The sequence below is a fragment of the Camellia sinensis genome, chromosome 15 (assembly GCF_055761805.1).
Source record: "Camellia sinensis isolate YWXY chromosome 15, ASM5576180v1, whole genome shotgun sequence".
In the NCBI taxonomy this organism is placed as follows: Eukaryota; Viridiplantae; Streptophyta; class Magnoliopsida; order Ericales; family Theaceae; genus Camellia; species Camellia sinensis.
The window spans coordinates 39,905,809-39,927,679 of NC_138975.1; the positions used below are offsets into that span (position 1 = coordinate 39,905,809).

The 21,871-nt window shown below is 32.3% G+C and overlaps 1 protein-coding gene and 1 long non-coding RNA gene across 6 annotated transcripts; both read right to left on the reverse strand.

Moving 5' to 3' along the window:
- Positions 1–227: 227 nt before the first annotated feature.
- LOC114321103 (uncharacterized) lies at positions 228–6,794 on the reverse strand. 5 transcript variants are annotated; one of them, XR_014356275.1, is made up of 8 exons: positions 6,638–6,794; positions 6,035–6,187; positions 3,540–3,677; positions 2,938–3,015; positions 2,057–2,135; positions 1,896–1,942; positions 1,726–1,773; positions 234–604 (listed from the first exon to the last, which is right to left on the reverse strand). XR_014356275.1 is itself a non-coding variant. In XM_082907930.1 (7 exons), the coding sequence occupies exons 4-7, from the start codon at positions 2,118–2,120 to the stop codon at positions 539–541; spliced, it is 225 nt and encodes a 74-aa protein (XP_082764056.1). In that variant the 5' UTR covers positions 2,121–2,135; positions 2,938–3,015; positions 3,540–3,677; positions 6,035–6,794; the 3' UTR covers positions 228–538. The 5 variants fall into 5 exon arrangements, 2 of the variants coding, with proteins under 2 accessions (XP_082764056.1, XP_082764055.1); XM_082907930.1 differs by having other exon boundaries at positions 228–604; positions 6,035–6,794; XR_014356277.1 differs by lacking the exon at positions 1,726–1,773 and adding an exon at positions 703–895 and having other exon boundaries at positions 230–604; positions 6,035–6,794.
- Positions 6,795–8,461: 1,667 nt separating this feature from the next.
- On the reverse strand, positions 8,462–10,614 carry LOC145813757 (uncharacterized). The gene is made up of 4 exons (XR_014357006.1): positions 10,496–10,614; positions 9,067–9,344; positions 8,702–8,738; positions 8,462–8,597 (listed from the first exon to the last, which is right to left on the reverse strand). It is a non-coding gene; the product is annotated as an uncharacterized LOC145813757 (long non-coding RNA).
- Between the last annotated feature and the right edge of the window lie 11,257 nt (positions 10,615–21,871).

Consider the following 21,871-nt stretch of genomic DNA (forward strand, 5'->3'; position numbering starts at 1 on the left):
AACTTTTAGCGACACATTTACATCGGTAAATGTTGCCATTTGCCAACGATTTGGTTGTCGATAAAGCTTTAGTTTTGGCAACGACAAATTGACATTGGCAAAAAATACACTTTTAGCAACACAATATGAGTCAGCAAAAATAAACTTTTAGCTACACATTTACCGACTAATTATTTGTCGAGAAAGCTTCACTTTTTAACAACGACAAATTTGCAACGGCAAAAATAATTGAAACTCATTTATAATTTTTTAAAAAATTTACAGATTTACAAGAGGCATCCCTCAGGCACCACTATAACAAACTAATAACATGAATATGAAATCGCACAAAATACCCCCTCCATACCCTTCTAGCCAAAACACCAGCAGTTGCCCGAACTTACACCTAATGACAACCCCCATTAATGAAAACCTGATCTATTACAGATTGGACAAAAAGTCATGCACCCTTCCAAACATCAACAACACCAGCAACACCAGCAAACATTCAACAACAACACAGCAGCACCTTATCGTAACAAACACCATCACAGCAGCATCACCACAGCATCTCAGCAACAGCAGCAACATCACAGCAGAACCAGAAGAATAGCAGATCAGCAAACTGATTCAACACAGATCATCACCAGTTCAGAAAACCATTTCAACTTGGCAACCCAAACAAAATCATATAACCAAATCAGAATTGACGCAGCAATTTACCTCATTTACTAAAACAGTCAGAAAACAAATCAAACAAAACCAGCAACAAAACAACTCAACCAAATCAGAAATCAGGACAAACAGATCGCATCAATCAAAAGCTGCATCAGAGGCAGAGCACACAGAACAGAGCCAATCAGCACCAGATTCAACGCAACACAGTATCATGCCACAAAAGTATCCACCAAACAAGCTGCATCAATTGTTCAAACAACCCTCAAAACTATACAATTCTTAGTAACTTTTAAGCCATCAGGTTAACAGAAGTTAAGTTAAGTAAAAATTCAAACTAATTCACTGGCTGTCATGTTTACACTAGGAGAGTAAGTTATATAAAAACACTCAATTCAAGTACACCACAATGGGTTAATTGAAATCGATTTGGTTGTGTGTTTGTGAAACTATTTCAATTTCTGAATTGTACTTCATTTTTCATTCATAATAAATGATGATCTAGTTGAAGCCACCTTTTTTTTTTTTTTTTTCTTTACTAAACTTATAAAAAAGGTTATAAAAAAAAATAACTTATAGATTTGGGTAAATCTTATATGTTTTTACTAAACTTATAGATTGAAAACGACATATAGATTTGGGTAAATTTTACTAAACATAAGTTTTCTATTTATTCTATAACTGATACATAGTTATCTGTAGTCAGGAAACAACTCCCACTTCTAAGAGAAAATGGACCAGCATAATCTAGAGATGCAATTTATTGATGAGCAATACAAGTCGTATCCAGACTTCGGCAGCAAATTTTCAACATATCTGAAACAATTATCAAAGCAACAAGCAACTTATTACACTACATCTATAATAGATATACGACAATGGCATTATTACCTCAACTACAAAGAAATAAAAGACCACTAGTAGAATGCCTTTTAGTCAGCACAAACTTTAGGAGAGACAGCAGATGCTGTTCTGCAGTGTAATATATGATACCTAATTGACCATCTAATGCAGCAGACTTGACTCGGAATGACATTTTATTAATATTTTTTTTCATAAATAAGTTTGTACCATATTGACAGCATTGGTAATGTTCACCCCATATACTTTCTCCCAAGCCTGTGCAAGAACAGGTGTGTCTACTTAGCAAATGGCATGTTAATATTTACATAACCTCAAAGCAAGTAAAAAAGCCACATAATATAACTTTTATATAAAAGAAATTAGTTCATGAGAACAACCTTGATCAATGTGTCATCACCATCATTTCCATGACCATGAGAGGAGCCTGTGAAAGGACAATTGGAAATTAACAAAGTGAGTATCAGGTTGCTCCAAAACATTAATAGCTGCCACCTACAGATTATGGTTGTGAGAAACTGTAAATCATGCAGATACATACCTGCTATTAGATGTTGAAAAGCAACTGCCAGAAGTGGAAGAGGAAATGTACATGATTTGGCCATATCCAAAACAATACCCTTCAAGTTGGACAAAAACCCATCAGGCATAATTGACTCATCCAGCCCTTGATAGAGCGAAATAGAGGAAAATGATTCATGTAACTGACGCCACTTGATTGGGGACACAAGGCTTAGTTTGGTTTGGTTTAGTTTTAGCTTTGCAGTTCACAAAGAGATCTCTATTGAATAAGAGTTCAAAGATTTGAACAAGAATTTGTTTAGATTAGAATGACAAAGCTGTCCACTTAAGGTCTTTCCAATAAAGTGATTAAGCTGAATAGGATTCTAGTATTTAAGATAACTAGCTTATTTTTTTCTCACATTAGCACTTCTACACTTCAATGCCTAGCCAAATAAGTCTTTTCTATTTTTTGCTTCATAAAACATAAGTTTTCTTAATGTGAACTTATTTCGTACATTACTTTATTTTATCAATAATGAGTTCTTAAAAAAATAAGTGGGTAAGAGACCCATTTAAGAATGTGATTATGAATTGAGGTCTACCTTACAGTATCAATATCTCAAAAATCATTATTGAAAGTCTCAATGTGTCCAAATTCATTGATGAAGAAATGATTACCGAGTGGTGTTCAAGTCTAAAATTTTAGTATGCATTTAGCAGATGGTCCTCAAGTAAATATCCTAAATGCTAAATCCACCACAAGAAAGGAAGCATAATTTGAATGGAATTATAAAACTGCAGTTAGCATTTAATTCACCCAAAATCCCCATTGAACTTAACTTCAAAGTCAAGAAGTAAAGAAATTACTCATAATACACTTGAACAACACTAAGAAACTTACAACATGAGAAGACTTACCAAATTTTGAACAAAGTATTCAGGAGATGTTTGGTTTGATTATCCCTTAGCAACTGGGGAACATGATTCTTGAAAACCCTGTAAAATTAAATCCAACGGAAGGATGTCTAGTAGCAAGGTAACACAGTATCTGCTTAAGAAAACGCTAGCAAATTCCAGGAATGTCATGAAAAAAAAAACTAACTACGGCATTTACATATACCAACACCAACCACCAAAGCCTTGAATACCTATTGAGTTAGTATAAAAATGCACAGATCTTTGAAAGTAAACAGATGTTCCCATGTATGTGTATACATGTAAGCACATAACAAGAAGGGCTTTCAGTGTTCAATAAATTTTGCAGCTAATTTCTTTAAAGGCATGGGTTCTAGAAAATCAGTTCATTGTCAGAAACAGAAAGTGCCAATCAGTGCCATGGTCTCAACTGGTGCCCATGGTGCAAATCAGATTATTAGCAGTCTCATCTATCAAGGTTGTGCCTGATCTAGAATTGGCAATTTCATATCAGAATGCTTATAAGGAATGCTTCAGGACTAGAAATATTTAAATTTTAAACACACAACATAATCCTCAATAAAGAATTGTGAACAATAATTTACCATGAATTTCCAGCAGCATTAGAAATAATGTCATAAATTATCCATGGATGAATACCAGCTTGGGCACCAAGAGAAATGGCCTCCACAGAAGAAACAAAATGAATGCCCTCAAGCAGCTCTATTACCATTTTAATTTTGCTGCAATTTAAAAAAGAAAAGTAGACATTAACAATAACATCATCTAATATGATATTAGAACACCTAACATAAATAAACAAAGAAAAAGGGCCATTCCCCTGTGCCAATCCCTGTTAAATTGGGTTAAACACCTAGCACAAACAAATTTACTATCAAGTGGCACAACCAAGACACAATTAAATTATCATTTGAAAAGCATTGTTCAAAGATATGAAATTACTTAAATTTGTATTGGAATATTCAAGAATCATTTAGTTGTAAGTTTATAGTAAATTAGATTTGACTTGGTTTACACAATCACTAGTGTAATATTAGGTCAGGTGTTGTTTTCTGCGCAAAGCCATTAGTTTTTTTTTTTTTAACCAAATTTTAATTCCACTTTTTGTTTCCAATATTTACATGTTATCAAAGCCATATCACTACTAAGAAGCAGCCTATCAGTTCTTGTATTCCTGTCAAGTAAAAAAAATCTCCTATGGTTTCCTAGTGCTGTCTTGTGAATTTTCTAGTCTCCAATGGTTCAATAGCTATATGTTGAATATTGTTATAATTTAGCAATAAAAAGAGACAAAATGCTATATATTAGCAATGTTGCTCCAATGATGACTTTGCTCCCTCCATTTATTCTCCCATTTCAACTATCATTTCAAAATAACAAGTACATGCTACTTAATCAAACTTTATTAACTTAATTTAGAGTTACATCCTGCAAAATAAAATAACATAATACATAATCATGGAAGAGGAAGAACATAATAATCTGAGTTGCTTGATCATGCCAAAATTTTTGTGCCTGATCGTTCATTTAGAGGTATCTCAAGTCAGCTCTTGTGAAATGGATCCTGTGCTCTAACCATGATCACTTAAAATTGAAAGCATTTAGTGATATTATTATCAAGAAGACTAAGAAACTGCAGCTTAGGGAGTGATGCAAGAGGATCAATCTCAACCAAATTCGTTAGTTGATTGTTAGTGAGAACCAAAGTATGCAACTTGGGCAAGAACTCTGCAATCACAAACTACCAACCCATTAAGATGCTATTACTTTAGAACAAACCAAAGCCCTCCACTCTCTTAAATGAGGAAGAAATTGTGTGTTATGTGTTTGGGGGTGTAATCAATTAGCATTTTATGAAAACACTTGACAAAAGTTAAGATTTCAGATTTTCAAGTTTTATCTTTGACCAAAATATTTATCAAGAGGCTGCTAATTTGCATCTCAGCCAGCCATGCCTAATGCTAAACCAACAAGAGGAGAGTGCAATCCAGACAAAAAAGGTTATACCCAGTGCACAAGGCTCACACTTACAGCAGGGCCTTGGAATGAAGCATGGTGTCCAAGTTCCTCAAATAGTACCACAACCTCAATATAGAATCTATAGATTTAGTGTATAGGGTTGGGTCTTCTTTTTATTTATTTGCTTACAATATATATATATATATATATATTTGTTGTCCCTCCTTGTTGAAGTTGTGTCAATAATTCTTATGGCAAGAGCAGGCTAAGGAAATAGTCACTTTGCTTTACTTGAGTTTTATATTCAAGTAGGCAACTGCTTTAGTTTTTTATTCTTCAACCTCTCTCATCTGCTTTAGTTTTAGATCGTAAACAATTACGCATAAGACTGTGCATATCACCCTCTTGTTGTCTATGTTTATTCTTCTTCTTTTATATATACATATGTGTGTGTGTGTGTGTGTGTGTGTGCAATTCGTAAACCTTGTTTAGTGTAGCCATGTTCAATTATCCATTAAGGTAGGTTTTGGTTTTTGTTTACAAACATTTTTTTATGCTTTCCTCATGTTTCCATTTCCAAGCTAACTAAAATAATGTATTGAAATGAAATTCTGACCCTTATATATAATATATAAGCAAAATCCCATCAATTTTTAAGAATTAAAACACTAGTTTAGTGATTGTTCATCAGCAGCAAAGTGGCAACTGAAAAACATACACAATAAATAATAGAAATACTAAGATCAAGTTGTAGGCTCAACCCTGGATAAGTTAAGGAATGTAAAGCAAACAAAACTATCACTCCTGAGATATATAGATATAGTTGGAGACAACTGCTACTCAAACTATGGTGTGAAGAACAACAAATAGCATATAGTCACAATATACTTCGTCCAGCACGACATATAGTTATGATTTCTTAAGACAACAATAGCACATCCCTAGGTGAGCAACTGGATAGAAACACAGTACAATTATTCAGCTCATAATTAAGAACATTATATCACGTTAGGGATAACGAAGAAAAACAACAACAACCAAAAAACAAAAAATCAGAAACTCAAGCAAATCATGAAACAAATACTAGTATTCTTCACATAAACTAATGAATACATCAAACCTTTGTCTTCTCTGTCTTTCCAGAACCAGTGTTGATTTTCAAAGAAGAAATATCACTAGAACTGCAATCTTGTGCAGTCTTTTCACTAGGAAATGCTACCCCACCATCTGCATTTAGAATTACACAATAGCAGTGATCTGTATCTATCAAGACCTGCAAAACAAAAAATTCCCAGATGATAAATGAAACAATGCAAGAAACAATACTTAATTCAAACATGTAAGTAATAGATTTCAATTTTTACCTCATTTCTCTGAATCTTCAGTGGATACACTTGAAAATAACTGGGGAGTCATGCATTTATAATGATATAAAAACTTTGTTGTGAGTAAAAATGAACTAAATAAATATGTGATGCACTCTCCTCACCAATTTTGAAAAGGCAAAAGCCTTAAAGCATGACAGATCATTCAAAATCAGAAAAGCATAGATGTAAACAACATATTTGTCCGATATCTACTAATTTAAGTTTTACAATGGTATAAATCATTTTTATCCTTTTATTTAACATCATTATTTTTCAATTTGCATATCAATGACAAAATTGCAGATTTTTCAGCAGAAAGATAAAACAAAAGGATATAGCATATATCCATAGCATACCTCGGAAAGGGTTCAAATTGAAAGGAAATAAAAGATAGTATGGCTCAACCCAACTGTTTCATGCTGAGCTCAAACTGCCAAATGTTTGGTTCAACTCAGGTCAATTGCAACCCTAGCTCAATCTTGGCAAGAGCTAGACTTCTTATGCTCCAAGCATGCATGAATAGTATGAAAAAAAATGTAGTTCTTTGTCCACCTATGAATATCATCAAAAATAGCTCAACCAAAAGATTTCAACTAACTTACGATTTGTAAAAGATTATTGAAAGACGAGGAGAGAAGCATACCGTGCTTGTAGTTATATCACCTTTGGATACCAAGGCACCAACTATAAACTCCAGAGCTGCAAGATCACCAATGTTTGAATCTATAGCAAAATGTAAAAGGTTTTTAGCAGTTTCTACTGGAATCTTCCTTACATATATTGTGATGAATGCATTCTCCATAGCTTCATAAATGGATTTGTCCTGTGAAAATACCTGTATGCAGCCAGCAAATATGCACAATTCACTATTTACACGAAACATCTACTGAAAGGTATGAGCAAAAAACCTGATAGAAATCCAATATCATTTTCAAGCTGGAAATTTGCGTTCTCCCCAACAGTGAAGAGAAGCTGGAGATTTGCATCACTGGAAACCAATTGAAATTAGATGTCATTTTCTGTTACACACAAACACAAAGAGATGGGGGGAGGGAGGGAGAGAAATCTTACCAAAAATCTGCATCAATAATCATAAATCAACATAAAGCAAGCATTGCAGATGCCAGTAGTTCAGGATACTAAAAAAAAATAGCAATCAAATTAGTTCTTAGATTATTATTATTATTATTATTATTATTATTATTATTATTATGCTGTTGGGAGATAACTTCGCTTAGTAGACATCTAATTCAAGATACTTAAGAATACAATTAGCCAAGATGAAAGGCATTGTTGTTCATATTGGCTATTGGGGATGCAAATATTCAAACAAATCCTCAAGCTCCAATACTGACAAGAGAACAATCACTTTACTAATACTGACAATATTAGCCATTAACATCTCTGTCCTAACCAATCCTTACAAGGTCAGAGTAACAACTTTGAGGAGCATAATCAAACCAACAATTCCTAAAACTTCACCCTTAAAGTAGTGCCAACCATCACATAAATAACCTTATTATAGGATATAGTATTGCTTAGAGAATATCTTCATCATCAATATGTTCTTCTAAGAAGGCAGATTTGAAATAACATTTTCTTTTTTTTTTAACCCCTTTAGTTCAACAATAGCTCCTGCCAGGAGCTAAACATCATATAGGAAGGTATTAACCAAAAGTTGTATGGTTGGTTGGAAGCTTCTAAGAAGAAAAAGAAGAAAAAAACTTGCTAGATCAGCCATACAGCAGCCAAAAGGATGCCTCATCAAGCTACCTTCAGTTTAGCCATAATCACACATCTTTATTGATCCTAAACATCGCACATGATCCTGGATCTGTGCAAGAATGAATTGGTCTCTACTTAATGATCATTGTATTGACAATCAAAATTGTAATGCTTCTAGAATTGCATGTCTGTGTGTAACATGGATGGACATTTATATACTTAGGCGTATGCACATACGCAAATATGTATTGTTAACAAAATTCTAGTAGTAACTCCAGGTTGATAATTTTTTTGGCTATTTGCCAAATCTGGTATGCATCATTTTCACACTCATTTCCCAGCTCAAAGCATAGAGAGAGAGAGAGAGAGAGAGAGAGAGAGAGAGAGTTACCTGCAAGGTATTGTGCTTGAGTTATGGTAATAGTGTCTGTAGTTACGACCTGGTGTCACATAGACCTGAATGGTTGGATACCCATGGTTGCCAGAGAGAGGATGACCCATTTGTCCATATGGGACAATATTTGTGTTAACTGTGCTTGGTACGCCATATATTTGAAGGTAATGCTGACCCATGTGAGGATTGTAGACACCCTGAAAAAATAGACAGAACACATCACGATTGTGCACATATTCCTTTCCAGAACTAACTGGAGTACCAAAATACACATTAGCAATTGAGATTTGAATTTACTGACCTGTGGGTAGGCATATTCGGGTCCAAAAGATGCGTACCTGCCAAAGGAAAGATTAATGCCTTGATGTCAAAGAGCACATCAATCAGTTTAGGTTGTAATGCAAGTGGACGTCAGATGATCATGTAAGTGAACACATGAAGCTCTGACATCACAAGAACAAGGCTTTTCTATCATACATAAATTACCATGACAATCATCTTGTGCTGATGCATATACCTTCGGTTTTTTGAATTAATAATAAAAACATAAAAAGCGGACAAGTTCAAAAAAATATCACGAACAAACAAACTTTAATTCACAAAAGTTAACTTGATTTTCACAAGTGTATGAATAAACTTTGCTAGTAAACATCAACTTCTACAAACCTCTGGTTGATAATCAACAATGACTTCAACAAAGAAAACGGACGCACAAGAATTTGCTCAATTAGCTATTTGTCTGGATAGGGGCAATTTAACTCTCCTATAGGCTCATTTTGCCCACGAAAGTGCAAAATCATGCGAGTTTGTAGAGATTGAGAACACCAACAGGTGGGAGTAGATTTTCACATAAGTCTTAGTTCATACTCGCCGGCCATGGTTATGTATCTCACACATGGAAGAGCCTGGTAGCCGCTTTTCTCGATAATCTTTAGGTAACGAACCTACAAAACACAACATTTACATAAATAAAGGATATTATTTTATTATGGTTGTTACGTTACGTTCAGAACCAAACTGAGCATCCAGAAGAACCAAACAACAGGAATACATCATCATAAAGAGTCACCAAAGCAGTTTCCCCAACCAACTTGAATAAAATAAAATAAATTTCAAAGTTAAAACCAGTGGCACTGTTCACTCCTCAGAACAAGAACAAGACCAGAACTAGGGCAAGTAGGCATCAACCCCTTCGCTTAAGGTTTAGAAGTTTCACATCCCAGCAGTAGAAAGCAGCAAGCAAGAATCAGAATAATTATAATACATAGGTTCAATCATGCTCAATCACTAACATCTGTGGAAAACCACATCTCTAAGAAGTTCAACATGCTATTCTATTCTAAAAGGAAATACAGTGCAGGAGCAGGAATACCACTTCAACAAGCACAGCTTCTGTCAATGGCTAATGACAAATTACAGTGCCAAAATGGCTGAGACAGACAGAGAGTAGTTTGGCCTTTTTTTGTATCCACATCTGTGAATTTAAAAAGCAGGTTGGCCCTTTTAATGCAGAGTCAAAAGAAAGTAATATTGGAATAGGTAGTTACAGAGGAGCAGTCGTTCAGAGTCATTCATGACCTCTGTTGGGAGGACAAGCATTTCAGGGCATAATGAAACCCAAATAAGAGTCATACAAAATGCAGATTTATGTATCATGCAATCCTGGGAAGTGAGTGAAATAGTATTCTCAGTCCAACAACCAACCTTTTTTTTTATTATTTATTTTTTTTTATATTTGTTGATTTGATCAAGGAGAGCAGGGCAGTAATGGTAGGTGCATGGCTACATGCACGTAACAGGGAGTGATATCCTGCATCAGATTTGAGTGTTCAACCACATCAAGTATGAATCCTCCCACTTGATTGGAACACAAAGTTTGGTTTGGTTTTGGTTTATCATTCCTGATTGGAACACAAGGTTTGGTTTTATCCATTCCACCTTTGTCTAGATAGATTAAAAAAAATGAAAAAAAAGACGCAAACACAGCAGACACAGAAAGAATGAAGCATTGCAGATATACATGCAACAATATCTGAATTTTCTATTCAATAAAAAATTAAAATAAAATAAAAAAATTGTATTTGAGAGGGGAAACCTGGATTCCTGAAACAACAAAATATGGTATCTCAAACTTCACACGTATAGAAGCTTTTCTCTCAGGAGCTGCGTCTTCAGATGTTATACTAGGAAGAGTATACTCCGCTCTAAGCATATATTCCTAAATTGAATTTGCAAAGAGTGTCAAAATTCCATGTCAAAATTGCAAGTGGAAAAGATACTGTAGCCCCACATAACCAATAGCCATGAACAAGAAATTACTAGTAAACAATACACTGAGAAAAAATTGAGGTAAACTCTCACCTTACCACCAAGAAAAGATTTAATTTTCCAGATCAAAGCATCATTTTCTGGTGCATATGAAGCAGATCCCAATGATGTCCAAACATTTGGGTTGGTAGCATTGGCTGGAACAGGCAACTCAATCTCAACATTTGTAGCAGTGCTGTAAAATTGATTCAATGCATGAATTAGTTAAGAAAAATCTAATGATCAGGCATTTCAAACAGCCCAAGCAATTGACCCATAAGTCCTTAGCCATACCTGCGAATGAACAACGGCAGGGCTCGACGCCACTTCTCCCCCAAAACAAAGCTTTTGTTGCTGAGCAAGGTCTCAGATCTCGAAACAGAGACCACCCATAGCTTCGACAAAGGAACTAGGAGTAGGGACCTCGGACTGAACCCCAATCGAAGCCCTAGGGCTCATACCCAAAACGATCTCGGAGGCAGAAGACTGATTTTTACCCCCATTTCGCTTCACGATGTCCATCAATGTTAAAAAATCCCTCTCCAACAGTAAATCTTTCACGATGTGCGAACTCCCCTTAGGCGAAGGAGAACCTTCAGTCACTAACCCATCAGCCATCGTAGCCAAATTGCGTAAATCAGATGTGAGATCAGCCATTATCAACGAAATATTGAATGAGAAAACCCTAGAAATTTAGGCAATTTCTAGAGAGAAGGCAGACTCTCTCTCTCTCTCTAACCCATCTTTTCCCGAACCCTCAATCTCTCCTTTCACACCCACTTTCTTGTCGATACCCTCCGGCGACAGTGTTGCTAAGATTTTGGAGAAGTTTGGAGAGGATGCCAGGGGTGAGAGACGCCATTGTTGTGGTTGAAAATTATATTTTTAAAATTTTAAAAAGTATTTATGACCTAAAAGATAAAAATCTACAAAATAATAAGTATTTTTTTGTTCACCCAATTTGTTTTGAGTTTTTTAGGAAAAAAATTTTTGAAACTAGTTCCTGAAAATAAAAACAAACATATTGAAATTGATAATCTAACCATATTCTTTGAAAAAATTTAAATTATCTCAAATTAGTCATCTCAACTTAAAATTGTGTTCAATGGGTTCATTTTGTGATCTAATTCAATGATTATTTTAATTTTACAATTAAGTAACTAAAATATTTAAAACTCTTTCAAAAATTATAATAAAAAACACAAATCACTAAATCACATCATTCCACTAGCAAAACTTTTACCGACGAATAGTGTCATCGTCGCTAAATGATTAACTCTTTACCTACGCCAACTTGTCGTCGCCAAAAGTAAACACATTAATAGCAACGCTCATTGTGTTGCTAAAACATAAGCCTCGTAGATAAAAGTTTTGAAATTTTGGCGCCAACCAAAAAAATTGGCGCTAAAATAATGTTATGCCTTTTTAGCGACGACAACAAGTTGCGTCGGTAAAGGTATACTTTTACCAACGAAATTGATCACTGTGTCGCCAAAAATATACTTTTAGCGATGAAAAATTGACGTCGTCGCCAAAAGTAGTCGCCAAAAGTGCAATTTCTTGTAGTGAATGTCACATCAAATCTATAATCATTTTATTTTTTTTCTCACAAACATTACATCCAACTACAAAACAATTCAACCACACAATCGAACTATCTTCCCAAATACAAAAATTTTAGTCTACTAAAATAGTCAAAAACTAAATTAGCCTACTAAAATAGTAACTTCCCAAACATCCACTTAGTAACTTCTGAGGCCTTACTTGGAAAGTGGCTTATGAACTGACTTTTTGATTTATTATGAAAAAACATGCAAAAAGTAGAGCAGTGATACGATCTAAATAAACCAATAAGTGCCCGTTTGACATGTGGGTTTGGGCGAGGTTGGGGATATTTTAATCACAAAATGACAAGATAAGTTTTTTAGTCCCAAGCTAAAAGTTATGACGTCCAAATCATAATCATTACATTTTTTTCGCACAAAAGTCAAAAAACTAAAAAGTTAATTCACATCCCAAACGAAACCTAGTTTTTTTTTTTTTTTTTTTTTTTGTGTGCTTCTCAGGCCTGAATTTGTATACAATATTTTATAATTAATACTTTATATTTTTCATTCATAAAACTAATTATTAATTAAAATTTAATATATTTGAAAATGTATTTAATAAAATTAACTCTAATTATCCCTTATCAAGTGGTCCGGGACACTTGTAAATGTCTGTGTTTTAGATCAAATAATATATATATATATATATATAATGTGATAAAATGATATATTACAATTCTAGCATTGCTCTATTGTTTAATCAAAAGTCATATCCTATGTAATATAATGTAACTAAATTTACATGGAACAAATGTTGCATAACTAGTGTAGTAGTGACATTCAAAGGAGAGAGTGAGTGTACAATTCGAGGGTCTTCTAGTAGTAGCATTGAAGGTGGTTCACAGCAAAAACAAAGTGGCACGTAAAATAAGGCCACAGCCCCCTCTCAATTCAATTTCATTCATTGAATGTCCCCCAATTCCACCTCACCCACCCTTTCCCAACTGTAAACTGTTTCACCCTCTCAGAGCTTAACTGGTCTCTCAATTACTTGTTATTAAAAAAAATTATATATTTTAAAAAGGTAAAAAATAATGCTCTACAGATTAATAAATTTTATAAAGCAATTTATATGATACTTATTCTATTATTAAAGTTGATTTTATTTCAAAATTCAAAATTTATTTATTGCATAATATATCAATTAATAAGAAATATTATAAATTTTTATTAATTTATATACTAACATTTTTCCTAGAAACAGTAAATGCTACTACTGGTCTATCCAAATCCAAGCCTATTGAAATTCGCAACTGTTAGGTGGTCACCGCAACTCTCATTACTTGGTATTTACTGCTTCAAAATCAATAATAACAAAATTAAGTAACGGTAGTGTTACATGGATCAATTGATATATTAATTAGTGTATAAATATATATTATAACATTATTATTTTAAAATTATGACCTCACCCATTATATAAATTATAGATATCCAAAATCTTTAAAATTATGCCACGTCATCTGTTAAAATACTAATTAATATATCAATTGATGTATATGACATTATTTATTAACTAAATATTATAATATTAATTTAGATTGACATTTAAATAATAGATTGGAGTGATTTCACTATATTTATATAGATATACAGAAGTAATTCATTTTTTTTTTGAAATATACTCAATCAGATAAACTTAATTGAAAAGGAAAAGTAAGAGCGAAAATTTATAAATACAAGATAAAGATTAAAAAAATTAAGTTTAAATTTGAAAATAAACTATAAGAATATAGAAAAAGAAAATTAGACAAATTTTTGAAAAAGAATACACTCAACTAAAAATTAAGAGTAAGTATGGATTCTATAAATATAAGATAAAGATTAAAAAAAATCAAGTTTAAATTTGAAGATAAATTATAAAAATATAAAAACAGAAAATTACATAAATCATAGAAAGATGAGGTAAAGAGAAATCAAGTTGAATTTAAGAATTCAGTAAACATCAAATAAAGATTGAAAAAAAGAAATCAAGTTCAAATTTAAAAATTCACATATAAAATAAGATAAACTTGGAAAAAAATTTAATATAACTCTAATAATAAAATAACATAAGAGGGTAGTAGTTTAAAAATTGAATAAGAGTGATATGTTACATATAATGTTTTTAAAATTTGTAAAAAAAAATAAAAATAAAAATGAAATAAAATAAATGAAATCTCAAAAATAAGAACTGAGGCGCAGTAAGTTAAAAATTAGATAAGAGTTAAATGATACCTATAATTTTTTAAAATTTAAATTTTGTGTAGTTAAAAGATAAGCATTTATGATATCTTATTATACAAATTTTAACCCTATTTTGTGCCTAATACTTATAATTTTTAACAATTTTTGTATTCTAAAGCTACTTAATAAAAAATAAATAAATAAATAAAGGAAAAATTATTTATAAGTCCTATTAGGGAGACTTATGCTACATATGGTCCTACTAAAAAACTTATGTTCCCATAAGTCCTGTGGGAAGTTTGTTGACACATTTACCCTCAATATTAGTTGTTAATATCATAAATAATAGTAAAATCATATATAGGAAATTGAATGTTACCATAGATCATATCTTTATAAACGTAACGTAACGTGACACATATACGTAACGTGACACTTACATAAACGTAACGTAACACCTATGATCTATGGTAACATGCAATTTCCTATAGATCATATCTATATAAACGTAACGTAACGTGATACCTACATAAACGTAACGTGACACCTATGATCTATGGCAACATTCAATTTCCTATGGGTCCGTTTGGGAAGATGATTGGTAGCTAAAATAGCCACAAAAGACAAAATAGGCTATTTTAGCCACAACAAACAAAACATCACATCCAACTCATAATCATTACACTCTTCTCTCACAAAAAATTCAAAAAACTAAAAAGCCTTTCCCAAACCAAGCTTTTTAACCCAGGCTAAAATAGCCAAAAAACACAAAAAGTCAACCCACTTCCCAAACCAACCTTATATAGGAAATTGAATGTTATCATAGATCATATTTATATGAAACGTAACGTGACACCAACATAAACCAGCAACATTTTCACATTCAATTTAAAAAAATAAAAACTCATTAAGTTTGCGAAATGTAACGTGACACGTCACGTTACGTTTATGTAGGTGTCACGTTACGTTACGTTTATGTAAGTGTCACATCATGTTACATTTATGTAGGATCTTGTGGAATACATTCCTATCTAAATAGGACTTGAGACTCTATAAGAAATTACACAGGACTTAACTTACCATAAGTGTCTGAAAAATGACTTATAAATGAGTCTCCCAAAAATAAAATCAAGGAATCGCCGTTTTATTTCTTAGTTTTGTTTTATGTCAATAACTTATAAATTTCAACAAGTTTTGTATTCTAAAGCTATTAAAAAAAAAATAGCATCACTTTTCTTTTTAAAATCATAGTTAGTTTATTTTTATTTTGTATTATATGATAATATAATCATTCATTTTAATTTTGTTTTGTGTCAATAACATAAAAATTTCATCAATTTTTGTATTCTGAAGCTACTAAAGAAAAAAAAAATCATTTTCTTTTAAAATTGCAGTTAGTTTTATTTTTACTTTGTATTATATAATAATACTAGCGTATGCCCGTGCCTGAAGGCACGGTATAAATAATGTTAGGATCAAATTATAATTATAATTATAATTTATACAACTACACAATTGAGAAAACTCAGTTTGATCCAACTTTATAGACTCACACATATATTCAAGAACGATCACCACAGAGTTCTATTTAAAAAATAGCAAAGGAAGCTAAGTAGAATAGATTTAGTTCCCATTGCCTTTGTCGGACTGGGAAGAAACAGAGAGTGGAAAGGCAAGTAAAGCAATAACGTAATTGGCAATTCTAAAGCAATAAAATACACCTGACAAAAACATTTTATAAGCAATAATGAAGGCAAGTGAAGCAACATTATAAATAATGTTAGGATCAAAATGTAATTGAAATTTGTGAAGGACGAAATTTAAATAAAATAAAACAACAAAAACATTCAAGCACATAACAGCTTGATTAATTGTTCGTAGCACAAGGAAATTAGGCTCTTGTTCATTCCACTCTCAAACGGATCCTAAAACAACCAAAATGAAAATGAAGAAACTGATAGCAAAATAGGTTTAATAGTTAGCAATCAAATAGAGAGAGAATGGGAGAGGCAAAACAAACAGACACAACCCAAGAAATTCTAAACAAACCCCAAGAATTCCATGACTAAACCTTTGGATCATACAGGAAAGTAAAATTTTCCATAAACTACAGACTACGTGCAAGATGCATTATGGTCCAAAATGAATTAAAATAAATCAAAATGGGTGATCAAGGGCCTCAATCTCATAGCTTAAAATTTATATCCATGACAGTAATGCCTTTACATGCAGTAAACCAATGTGATGTGTTGTGTCATTTCCATTCTTTTCTCAACCCTTACAATCCAACCAAAGGCTTATATATTTTTATAACCTCAAAATAGCAAGAAAGCTGCAAGTTTTATAATATTAAAAAAAAAAAATTGGTACAAACATGTAAAGAAACACAGCAAAAGAAATCTGAAGTGGACAGACACCCAAAAGAGTCACACAACACAGCACAATTTTTTTTTCTTTTGAAAGAGTAGGGAGTGAATTCACAGGAAGAAACAAAATTCTATGAAACTCAAATGAAACACCAATTTATTAGTAACCCAAATAAACTCCAAATTCAGCACTTCAGCAACACTAATTTACCAGCACTTCAACTAAACCCTCAATTTTGCCAACAGTCCCACCCAAAAGCTTCATAGTAAAACAATCCAATTCCAACCCCAAAATAGAACATTTCACAGCACCAACACTTCAAAAAAAAAAAAAAAAATCATGGAAGAAGTCAGACTTCACATACAATTACTCAATTACTCTTCTTTTTTACTCAATAACTCAATTACTCTTCATACTCTTTTTTTTTTTTTTGGCAGAAAATGTGAGCATAGCTATTCCAGAAAGGAGAGCCAAAAAGAAATAGAGATAGAGAGAAAGGGAAAGAAAGAGAAATCAAATTACCTGGTTAACATGGGTTAAATCCCTTAAACAATTCAATTCTTTCCTAACAGCAACAACACCACAATTTTCCCAACAGCAGCATGTGTTTTACAATTTTCCCAACAGTAGCAGCACCACAATTACTTAATGCTAGGGAAACAAACACAACCATCAGAGCTGAAAAAAAACAGAGAGAGAAGGGAAAAGGCACAAACATATTGAAACCCCAAGCGGAAAACCAGTTGAAGAACAGGAAATAAACCCAGATTGAGAGAGAGAATGGCAGCCCAAATCTATATAATAAAGTACCTCTCAAGATATAACTATAACATCAAACCTAAAATGGAAATAATAATAATAATAATAATAATAATAATAATAATAATAATAATAATAATAATAATAATAATAATAATAATAAAATCAATAAAAAGTACTTTAATTCAAATAAAAAACAACTAAAAGCTTTTCCCAAACAAAACTAATTTAGCTAGGCTAAATTAGCCAAAAGGCCAAAAAAACAGGCAAAATCAACTCTTCCCAAACCAAGCTAAATTTCAAAGACACCTTTCACTTTCCTGAGATTATTTCCCACATCAAAGTAAACCTTAAACTGACACTACATTTCACTATACCATACTTTAATCAGAAACAAAATTGTTTCAGACTCCAACAAACTTGGTCCTCGCTTAAATGCCACCAACAAAACCACTGCAAACCAAAAAATTCAAGTCCAGTTCGCATAGATTTTGGTATCATTGCAACAATTTAAAAACCAGTAACGGCATTCTCTGATCATCCAAGACAATTCAAAAATTAGTATTTGACTCCCCTTCTCAGCAACAGAACATAAAACCCCCATACCAACATATCCAAGCATTGATTAAATAAAAAAAAGTACGCCCGTGAAGCCAATACAACACCTGTATGGACCAACCAATTAAAAAGTTCAACAGCATGCAGAACACAATTACCACAATTCAAACCAATAATTAATTATGCCAAACCACATATATAATCTAAGGATTGGTTGCTAGTACCAAGATTGCAAAAAAATCCATTTAATAAAAACAAATTTAAAGCAAAGTATTCCAAGTTTTCAACACAATACTAATTCAAGCAGAGAATTTGTCAAAATTCCCTAGACAGTAATAAAATCGGTGTCCTTTGTTGCATGCCACTATCAATATCTAGCTGCAAGCACACTGCTATAATTTCTAATGGATTAAGAAAATAAAATAATAAGAAAATATGGTCCATTGCCAACATTTAGTGCCTTACTGAATAGAAGAAGAAATATTGGAAAGAGTTTCTGTGGGGAAGAGACACAAATCAACATTTAGTGCCTCAGTAGCCTAAAATAGTACACATAAAAATTTATACTGCTATTCTTCAAGACTAAAGTCATGATTATTGCAACACCACTATTAGCTTACACAACGAATGAAAGTAATAGACTATCAACAAAATAGGGCTTCAATGCTTATATATTGACAACAATGAGTTCCTTTAACTGCTTCCTCAAACAGCAGCAGCACCATAATCTATTATTGTTCAAATGTTTCTATCCAAAAACATTAGCGCTCTCATCACCTATAAGACCAAAAACTATATCGAAGTTTAGCAACTTAATCATTCTCGAACCAAAATAGTTTATCAAAAAATGCTCATTCTAAATCATCATCCTTCACGTAGTTGCCTAAATTTATTTTATTTTATTTTTTTCTCTTTAATGATTATTTGGAGATTGTGCCTCGTCCAGAACTCAAAGGTTAACTTCTCTCCAATTTTGCTCTTTATTTTTAATGACAAAAGTTATTAAATATGTTAGAATTTGGATGGATGTATATGTTATAATCTATCTTCTTCCTCAATCTGTGTACAATAAACCTAGTTTAAACCCAGATAAACAATCAAACCTTGAAGCCTCAGGTTTGGTTGCATGAGAGAGAGAGAGAGAGAGAGAGAGAGAGAGAGAGAGACATCGTCAGGGAAGGTGAGAGAACAATCGGAACATCGAACAACTCTTTCCCAACAAAACAAAATTAAAAAATACACATACAATAGAATTAAGCAAAATCTCATAAGTTATTGGCAAAAGCGGCACCAAACATTCTAACACAAATTTTCTAAAAAAACAAAGAATGCTCTAAGGTTGAGAATTTAACTGGAAAAAAAAAAAAAAAAAAAAAAACATTGCCACTTTTTGAATTAGAAACAGAATCATTATACTATATTTTGAATCAAAACAACCATTTACCCCAATCAAAACATTTCTATTTACCCCAATCTATCAAAAACAAAATCATTATACTATTTTTTGAATCAAAACAACCATGAGCAACCATGAAACAAACGTTTGCAATTTATAGTTTCTCTGTAAATAAAATGTATATAAACCAAAAACCCAAATAATTTCAAAAGAAAGAAAGATTAAGGAGAGAAGAGGAGGAGAGGGGTGGAGGGAAAAAAAAGAGCACAAAATACCAAAAGATCCAACAAAAGACCCAATAAGTAACAGACCCCAAAAAAATAAATTTTCTAAAATTTTGAGTAATGAAACAAATATAATAAAAAAACAAAAAATCGCTTAGAGTTTATACCTTTGATTATATCAAAAACCCATAAATTGATGACCTACAACAAAAAGACACAACACAACATGAAAATGGCGGAAAGAAACAAACTAAAATTTAGGAAAACTAATTATTAAAGGGAGAAAGGCACTCCCATATATACTTTAAATGGAAAATATTGACAAAGAAATCGAAATTGTTTCCTAAAAAATGGCCAAAGTAAAAGGCTTCCAGAGCCATCCAATATATAATTTACTTGTGACTAAAGCCATTCCCAAATATATTCTAATCCAAACTTAAACCAATGCCTTATAGATAGAGTGTAACTTTATGGTAACTGTTACATAAAAGAACAATTCAATCCAATAAAACATAGCCCAAGAATATAATTCTGACAAAACAAAATTCTCAGACCAACCTCAATGTAAAATGCAACTACTCCCAAGTCTTCTTATTAGTCCCAACAATAATATGTCCTAGAAAAACCACCACTCTTCAAGCTATCAAATATCAATACAATTTACCCATTAAAATCAGCATATGTATTGATTAAAAATCAGCATCCAATTGTGCATGTAGTGACAAAAACCCAATAGACTTCATGTGTGAAATAATGAGAAAAACAGAGGGCTAACCAAACCAAAAAGAGAACGCTGGTTTAAAAAAAAAAAAGTGACAAAAACCCAATAGGCTTTATGTGTGAAAGAATGAGAGAAGAAGCGAGTGTTAACCAAAACCAATAAAGCATGCTGTTTTTTTTTTTTTAAAAAAGAAAAAAAAGAAGAAGAAGAAGAAGAAAAAGAAGTAGCCTATGACAGTTTGTAATAAGGTGCTCATGGCTAAAACAATCAAATCCAAAATTCGAAACTTATTTTGCTGAAGAAATTCAAATCAGAACATGCAAAATGAAACTGAGTAATGACAATTTCCATCTAAGCAAGCAGAAACTAATTCTTCTAATCCAAAATAGATGTATCCACCATGTTCCCATTTTCATCTCCACTTCTCCCTTTATGCTTCTTGTTTTTCTATGAATCCAAACTCCAAATAATGTGTCCAAGGATTTGGCAACCAAAACTAAGTTAACAATGACAATATAATGGATTACCTTATATTGGAAGCACTACAAAATTTTATAGAAAAAATGAAGTTTTTCAATTTAAGTCAACAATAAGAAATTGTAAATGTTAGATAATGTCTCAATGGGACCACATAATTAAATGTGGTGTTATCATTTATAAGAAGCCTACAATTTAAGTGATTCAATTTAGTTAATAGGCTTAAGGGTATATGTGTTATGGACCTAATGTGTAGATACTAGTTGTATAATTTCTATTTCTATGAGGGGCAGAAATAGAAATTAAAACATATTAGTTAAAGTTGGTTTTCATTACCTTTCAGTTTTAAAACGAATAATGGTTAATTTATTGGTTTTCATTACCTTTCAGTTTTAAAACCAATAATGGTTAATTTATTGGTTTTCATTACCTTTCAGTTTTAAACCAATAATGGTTAATTTATTGGTTTTCATTACCTTTCAGTTATGAAAACCAATTACAACCTTTAAAAGGTTATGGTCCCTATTCCTTCCTAAGGTGGAAAGATAAGAACATTGTTTTGTTTTTCTAAATCCTCTCAAGGAGAAACATAAGGCACCAAAGGGGAAAGGATTAGAAGGCTCTAACAAAGTCAATATCAAAGGTTTTATTGACAATCAGACACTTCCGTTTAACCGTTTATCAATGGATTCAGATATGTCATTTTGTCTTGATTTCTTGATGATATACATGGTAGATGATCCGAAACATGAAGTTTCATGTCTTGATTTCTTGATGATATACATGGTAGATGATCCGAAACATGAAGTTTCATGTTCTGAAATTTATGTTTACAAGTGGTATCAGAGCGGTTATATCATGTGTATTATCAGAATAGATATGCTTTTAT

What these genes read in the sequence shown, in the direction of transcription:
- LOC114321103 (XM_082907929.1), bottom strand. An exon ending in GTGATGACACATTGATCAAG is followed by an intron (nt 1,774 to 1,895) that starts GTTGTTCTCATG and finishes GTTCTTGCACAG; the next exon opens with GCTTGGGAGAAAGTATATGG. An exon ending in TTACCAATGCTGTCAATATG is followed by an intron (nt 605 to 1,725) that starts GTACAAACTTAT and finishes GTGTTGAATCAG; the next exon opens with TTTGCTGATCTGCTATTCTT.